This window comes from Cyprinodon variegatus, unplaced genomic scaffold (assembly GCF_000732505.1).
Source record: "Cyprinodon variegatus isolate N-32 unplaced genomic scaffold, C_variegatus-1.0 Scaffold282, whole genome shotgun sequence".
NCBI classification, from domain to species: domain Eukaryota; kingdom Metazoa; phylum Chordata; class Actinopteri; order Cyprinodontiformes; family Cyprinodontidae; genus Cyprinodon; species Cyprinodon variegatus.
This window is the reverse complement of record NW_015150735.1, coordinates 696,974-705,278: the sequence shown is the minus strand read 5'-3', so window position 1 is coordinate 705,278 and position 8,305 is coordinate 696,974. Positions and strand designations below refer to the sequence as shown.

The window sequence follows — 8,305 nt, the reverse complement described above, 5'->3', positions numbered from 1 at the left end:
TGACAGCCATCAGTCAGTAAAGACTCACTACAGCATTTTTGACCATCAGGAGCAGCTGGTTAATATGAACAGTGGTGAATGCGTGCAGCTCCGTAACCAGAATTGAGAACACAAAGGTCATGTCTTCAGTTTTTTTTTCCGTAATTTTTTTTTATTTTTATTATTATTGTTTTTTTTTTCTTTTTTCAGAGAAATGTCAAACTATATGATGAAAACTCCAAAATCACCTAATAAAATCACATTATTTTAAAACTGAGCAGAAACTGCATTCTATCATATTACGCAGTTCCTTCGCAAAAGTCAGCCGCCCACGCTCTGAACGCCACGAGATAGAATCGGCCAGCAGTTTTTAGTGATGGAATCTGGAAATGGAGGCAAGATGAAGAAATCTACGCTGAAATAAACTAAACTCAGCTTTGGAAAGCCAACAGATCAGGGGAAAAGAAAGAGAAAAGGAGGGGAGTTCATTTCGGCAGTAAATATATCATTCAGAGCATGGCAGGAATAGGATGCTCATTGTCCTCAGCAAGCATTCTAAGCAAATGTTACTAGGATTTCGTTTTACATTCAGATCCTACTTAAAACTATTGATCCACACTGGGCAAAATAATAGAATAAAATAAAACATTTTTCTTGAGGTAGCCTAGTTGTGTTGCTCATGTTGCATTATGAAGAATAAAGATTTGTGCTTCGGCTATTTCAAAGCTAATGACGCACACGGGACAAAATGATGTAATAAAGATTTAACTCTCTTTATTCACAAAGTCACCACATTAGGATGTTTTTTGTCAAGTAAGATTTATCGCAATATTTGACCTCGGTATTTCAAAAATCGCGGTTACGACCCTCAGTGCATATCACGGGGCATTGAGAAGTCCTGTGGAGCATTTCAAGCATCGGGTGCAGCGAGTTTTTGTTGACATGTTTCAGACTCTTAGATTTGAAAATCTAAACTTTTGCTGCATAATATGACACTTCTACAAATTAGAAAAGCTGATCTGGGATCTGGCAGGGAGATGCTGCATCCAAGCCATCTGTGTAGCAAACTATCAAAATGTAAATTTTAAAGGTGTTACACTCTACTAGGTTTATGAACAAAGAAAAGGGAGAGGTGACTCTGGTAAAATATTTTGATGCTGGAATGAAGCAAAACATTTTATCAATACCGACATGTCCTTGCAGTTTTTACCACCCAGAAAAATGCTTCTATTGACTTCCAGCCGCCAGGAAGTCCGTTGCTCCACAAGCGTTAATGGCGTCAAAATGCTCTTAACACACATCTGACTTCAAAGTGCACAAGCATCGCAGATGATTTCTCAAAATACATTCTCTCTGAATCCAGCATGGATTCCAGTCAACAACAAGAAGAAACATTATTTAATAAATGAAATTTAAAAAAAGAGAAACAATGAACCTTTGTAAGTATGACCCATCAACCCAGCCTCCTCCAAGAAGGCAATGATAACTCATCCAGGAGGACTCTACCCCTAAAAACATCTACAGCACTGCAGATCTCACAGACAATAGTTAAAGGCAATGTTTTCAACTCAATGGTAGAAAAAGGGAAAAGAATTGACAAAATTTAAGTCAAGGGGGGAAAAAAACGAAAAGTAATAAGAGTGATGAGACGAAGTGTGGAAGATGTGCATCCTCTTATGTCTGATAGCATTTCAGCTTAAAGTATTGAAAGTCTTTGTGATAGTGCTGCGGTTGGGGATGCTAAGCTCAAGAGCACAAGGGACATCTGCTAAGACAGTAACCTGAGGAACTTTAACACGTCCATATCATCATTATAAAAAGGTGCAAGAGAAAAGAACATAAGAAAAAATACTGGCCTTATTAATGGTCTAGTCAAAGTAAAGACTTAAATCCCACTCAGATGCTCTGAGATGACCCAAAAACTCCCTAATGTTGGAATTTTCCTCAAAGACCCAAAAATGGCACAAACACTTAACAAAGATGAGGAAAGTGTGTATTGTTTTGTTTTTAGCATAGTGCTAATCTGAAATATATAAGGGGGAGGATAAATGCCATAAACACAATAAATCCGTCAGAAGGGAAATGCATTTCCACAGGAATTTAGGGGAAATTGGGTAAACATTCGGGTTTGCAAAAGATCTTTTTGGATATATAAGTTCAGTTTAGCAAATAAGAGCTTTCACTGTATTGATTTTTTCTAATCATTAAATGGCTGACGCTGATTAGCCACGCTCCTGCATAGAGAAAGAAAAGCACAGCACTACTTAACATCATCAATAAGAGGCCACTAGAACAAGCACTCAGGAGATGGTGAGACTTTACTGACCAATATACCTTAAATAACACAATAAAAGAATAAGGGATTTTCATGTATTTCATCAATATTTAACTCGTATTTAATTCTTATTATTCTGAGCCTTAATGGACCAAAAGGAAAAAAACTATTATATTACAATCACTGGTAGGTTTATTGCCAATAAAGGTTTTTCCATTTACTGAAGGGGACTAAAAAATGGTGAAAATGCTAAATACTTCAAAAATTGATTCAAAATACAGGAATGATACAAAAAAATCTAAAAATAAAGAATGTGCATTTTCATTTTGAATTAATCATCAAATAATAATCAGCTCATAATATTTGTTTTTAATTTATTCGGGGAAAAACATTAAAATAAAATGGGGAAGCTAAGAGCTCAAAGTCTAAAAAATAAAAGTATAATTTAGCTTTTATATCTAGGTTACATTGGTCCCAGCAAAATCAGATCTTTTAGAATGCATGGAGTTGTGAGAAAACAATATGAGCCACTTTCACCCCTGCCGACAAGTGAACTTATGAATGACTCAAAAAAAACGGTTTATTCAGTGGCCTAGTCAAAGTATGCGCTAGTGGCATTTCAAACTCTCCAGTCTTTCTGAATTAAACAATTGTGCAAAGAAGAGTGGATCATAAGTGGGTTTAGGTGAGAATTACTTGATTATAAAAACCATGGTGTGTCTGAACAGCTTTTATTTCCCATCAACAATTCAAATATTAATTTCTGGATCTGCTTATTCTGCTGATATCAGCATGCAGTTCATGATCAGAAACCTTCAAAGATGACAAAAAAGATTTAAAAAACAGAATAAATCTGGAAGGATGCAAACGTTCTCATGTGTTAAACTGTTAAACGGAGGAGTCAGAAGGCTCAAAAACAACTAAATAGAAAAGCAGCTGTTCGTTTGACTTTATTACGTAACAAAGAAATAAAAGATTGTCCTCCCCTCCTCAGTGGTTTCTTCCTTGAATCTAAAAATAGACCATTCATTCTACCCATATAGACATAGAGGCCAACACTAGCATCATCATCACCATCACAGCTGGGCCTTTCAGATTCGCTCCAACAAGTCGCTTACACAGGACATGAGATGCATCCAGTTAAAGGTAACTCAGCAGTGCATAGAGTGCATAAATAGGTTGAAAGCACCTCTCCTGGGCTTTTGGGAGCCATTAGACTGATAGGCATTCACTTAGCCTCCAGCCTGGTCTGCAAACTATCAACACAGGTAACTAAAGCTGAATATGTCATAGTTTAGTTCAGTAAATTAAAAGAATGTTTGATCTCTCAAAGATGCGCCCATCACATAATAGAAATGCATGATTTAATTTCTAGTTTCATTAAAATGATTAAATCAGAAGGCATGAACTTAGATTTAAGGACTGCAGTGGCGGTTCTAGACTAAATATACCAGGGGGCCAAGAGGGGGCCAGCGTGTTTTCATGGGGCCCCAGAAATGCATAAAATAAAAAAACTGGGCAGGGGATTCATATGAAGTAGGATAGCTGCATGAAGTCAAATTTATATTCACTTAGGTTTAATTAAAATTATATTTCTTATTAGGTCAATATACATTCATAATTTAGAAATTTTACATATTTTCACTTAATTTAAGTTAAAATTTATAAAAACTGATCAATTTAGCTATAAAAATTAGAGCATTTTTTAAATTTGTTTTGAAAAAAAAAAAACAGATGAAAACTGGGATCCTACCTCAATACCACGCATGCTATCACCTTATTGTTTCTTATCTGTTCCAGCGTATATTATCATTATCAATCAATCTCTTTATTTAGACACAATTATGGTCCATAAACAGACAAGAACAAGAACAATAATAAAAAAAGAGAAAAATATAAAAAAAAATATATATATATATAATAAAATAATCAATCACTGACATATAAACTAAAGCCCCAATGATTCCACAAACTGTATTATGACTTCAGTACAGGGGCCATAACAGGGGCCATGATCTACAGGGGCACCAGCCCCCGTTGGCCTCTGTCTAGAACCGCCAATGTGGGAATGCAGCACTGATTTTATTTATTTGACAATATTTTTACCTTAAAATGTAAAAAAAAAAAAGGTAGTTAAGATGTCTAAAGACAAGAATACCCCCTATGTTAACACATCCATGTTTAAAGTCGTAGGGAAGCGGCTGTTACAAACGTTGCATTTCGGAATTCTACCGAGTGTTGCACGACTTTACACGAGTGAATAAAGTGAATGTGATTGGTCCTTTATCAAGGGGGCGGGATTGTTGTGGTGGAAGGTTCGCAAGCAGTTTGGTTGAGGCCGGTTCATTGGAAGCATCTTGTTAACCAGTTAGCAACTTAATGCTAGCAGGTTCCCAATGGGAAATTCCATTGGGACCAAGTAGCACTAAATTAGTGACTTAGAAACGACACTGTCAAGGAACGCTATGGACAGAGGAAACATGCAAGAGGAGGAGAGTTTAGTGTCGGAGGTCGTGGATGAGTTTCCTCCGTCATACGTTTTTTAGAGGAGGAAAGCGGGGACGAAGATGTTGTGGAAGAGGACGCCAGGGCGGCAGAAGCTTGGTTTGGTGTAGAAGGCTTCCAGTCGTACATGTTTGAGCCCTTGCCTCGCAACGCTGCCAGTTCTGTTAGCTCTACGCCTGCTGAAGACACAGACGTCCATCCCCGTGAACACTGGGACGGAACTCAATGGGAAAGGAAATTATTCTGATTTCTTATTTCAACCGTTGCGTATATTAGCTACAACATGAATCAAGATGCTATGACCGAAAAAAATTGAGTGACAGATGACCGTTGATATATGATTGGCTGAAATTAGGTGTTCAGGCTAACGTATAACTAACTGACCAACATAAGCTAATGAAAAAAAAATACTGATTTTAAAACAAGATTTTTTTTTTTTTTTACAGAATTTTTTTAAATATGTGGGGCAATATAATCTGATAAAGAGTACATTTATATACATGTTGAAGCCAGAATGATTTTGCATTTAAATATGATTTTCCTGACTTTAATGAAGCCACAGCTGATAAGCCCCTTTAAGGAGCACTGGGGGAGCATCACTCCGTGTCAGTCCCTCCTCCATTAGATCACTGCCCATATTTCAGCTCTTAATCGCTTCCTCAGACCAGATAGAATCATGGTGATCACCCTGATCTGATGTAACAGAAAAAAACAAGCTTTGAGGCTCTTGGGGGGAAGAACTTGGGCAAACACGTGGAAAAGATGGAAGATAGAGGATGGATGGAGGATGGATGGAGGAGTCTGAGGGAAATCAGTGAAAGCCCCAGGATGACTGAGGTGGCATTCCTTTGTGTGTGTGTCACATATCAGATGGAGCAGAGGAACATTAACCCATGGGGTCTGATTTATCCTCAAATCAGATTGAACCTAAACAGGAAAGTGTTAAAAAAAAAGAAAGAAAAAATATGTTGAAATGGGATTTATTTGAGACAAACTTAGGCTTTTCATGTAGGCCTGCCTGCAGCCTTCCCCCTCATGTCCAACCTGCTCCTCATATAAGCAATAAATAAACCTACATTAGTAAACACCATGAGTGCTTCTGGCTTTATTTGGGTTTTATTATGCTGATAGCAGCCAGAGCAGCTGAGCCTAGTCTGCATTTTAAATAGATCCCAGCTGCTCAGCTATTTTACCTTGGCTGCTGCGCTGATCCACCTTCACCGATCCGTCTCTCTGTATCCTAACATCCTCCGGTCCGCAGATCCTCCGCGGTGATGCGGCAGCGGAGCCGCCTTCGCCCCGGTGCGCCTTCTCCAGGCTCCGGCAGCACTGATAGCACACCGCCCATGCCTGCTCCTCATTCACCGGCTGGCTGTAGAGCCTCAGTATCTCCTCCAGAGACAGATCCTCGGCAGAATTCATAGCGTCATTCTGTTCCCCCCGGTGAGCCGCAGCCTCCGTCAGCGCTCGGTGTTCTCCGCCGGAGCGCCGCTCCGCCATCCTTTCATTCTCTCAGGTCCAGGCCGACAGCAGGGAGGCGCTCTGGGGGCATCGGTGCTTCCTTTCTTCACTGGGCAGTAGGGATACAAACACCGGGCTTGTTTCCCCACCCGTCCAACCGTTTGCCATCAGACGTCAGTAGGTGGCGCATTTACGTCCACACCTCAGCGCGCGCCTACGCACGCACGCGCGCGTCAGGGCTGAGTCTGGGCTATGGAGGGAATTTTGTTCCATTATTTTTCCAAAGAACACGTTTTGTAAAACAGAAATGTTGAAAAACGCTTTAATCAAAAAAAGGTTTTGGGAGTAATTTTTGTGATTTCTGAGATTGTATTTTTGTTCAAATTAATATATGTGTAATAACTTGTTTATTCTATTTTCCTAGCTTTACCATGAAATATTTATTAACAAATTTTATATTTTTCTTTCTTTTTCTCTTTTTTATTTGTTTTCCCCTTGCCCAAATGTAAAACTTCTCCCAGGTTTCAAGCTTTATTTTTATTTTAACAGTTTTGTTTGGTTTTTTATTTTTTCATGCTCCAAATATCCTTCCCAAAATCTCAGACAGGCTTTCTTGTCTCCAGTGTTAGCTCTAGTGAGTTACAGATTTTTTTAATTTTTTTTTTTTTTTTGTGATGGCTTAAGCACATTTTTTGTAACTATTAGGTATTTTTGCAAAACTCTACACACAAATAGGAAAACCTTACACATGCTAATAAATCTCTTCAAACCTTTGTTTTGTACCAAAACATTAACGAAAGCTGTTATATTAATAAATACAGAATGTGGCTACTGGACAGTGATTGTATAAATAAAAATCACATCTGCCTTTTTGCTTTCTCTGTGCACCAGGTAGGCTATGTCAGTTTCAGGTCGTGCTTTAGTCATAGTTCTGTAAACATACAGGGATCACAACTTCCGTTATTTCAAACAATTTAAAACAATCTACTGGACTTTGCTTCCAAGTTTGAAGACATTTCGCTTCCCATAGTAATAATAATAATTAATTTTATTTGTAACACACTTTACATTTGACTTTAAATCTCAAAGTGCTACAAAGTGCTACATTTAAAAAAAAAAGGGAAAACTAAAACAAGTTTAAAAGATCATAACATTAAAAACAGAGTAAAAAGACAATCATTAAAACCAATACATTCAAAGGCATACGTAGCCTATTAAAAAAATGTAAAATCAACAATTGTAGGCATTTCTAAAAAGGAAGCTTGTTTCAATTCAAAGGTCAGAATTAGCATTGAGTTAAGGCCTTGTTTTGGCTTAGAAAACATGCTAATTGAACTGAATAGAACTTAAAGTATTGGTGTTTCTTTACACAAATCAAAACTAACAAAAGTGTTGTTTTTTTTCCAAGTCGAAACACAAAATCACTGATAAGAAAAATCAGCTGACATTGTGTTGTCTCCTGCCACAATACTTCCTCCACATCACATGCTATGTCATCTATAACTCCTGGAATGTCACATCCAGGCCTGACATGATGTCTGGTCCATATCCCCACATGCCTCCTCCAGTGCTTGTAAAAGAGCTGTGAGTTGATAGGAATGACGGTCATAGACCTTCCAGTGCCAGGGAAAGAAGAATTCTTCAGTCAGATTCAAGAACGGAGAGTATGGGGGGAGGTTGAGTGCAGTGAAGAGTTGGTGATCTGGTTGCGGACCAAAGCAGCCCTATGGAAACTAACATTTTCCCATATGATGACGTATCTGGTCTCCTCTTCCTCCTACATCTTCACATACACCTCCTCTTCCTCTGTCTCCTCTAATTCTCACTCTTCTTGCTCTCTCCACTGTACTCCACACAGACAGTTCACCTCTGGCTTATTTATAGTGCTTAGGCTGATTGCAATGTGAACTAATTATCTAAAACTGGTTGAACATGTGACAGTGTGCCAGGCACTTGGCGAAATAGTGTAAATAACACCAAATAACACTAAAACAAATTTTTTAAACCTATGTCCTCCAGCAGTCTAAGCCTATAGCAGCATAACTATAGAGATAGCTCAGGATAACCTGAGCCACTCTAACTATA

At 38.3% G+C, this 8,305-nt stretch overlaps 1 protein-coding gene across 3 annotated transcripts in view; it reads right to left on the bottom strand.

Moving 5' to 3' along the window:
* Positions 1–6,397, bottom strand: part of spire1 (spire-type actin nucleation factor 1) — a 71,314-nt gene extending 64,917 nt beyond the window's left edge. For all 3 annotated transcript variants that reach the window (XM_015383357.1, XM_015383356.1, XM_015383358.1), the window contains exon 1: positions 5,953–6,397. In XM_015383357.1, coding sequence (XP_015238843.1) covers positions 5,953–6,259 — 307 coding nt within the window. In that variant the 5' untranslated portion in view covers positions 6,260–6,397. The remainder of the gene's footprint in view (positions 1–5,952) is intronic.
* Positions 6,398–8,305: the final 1,908 nt, after the last annotated feature.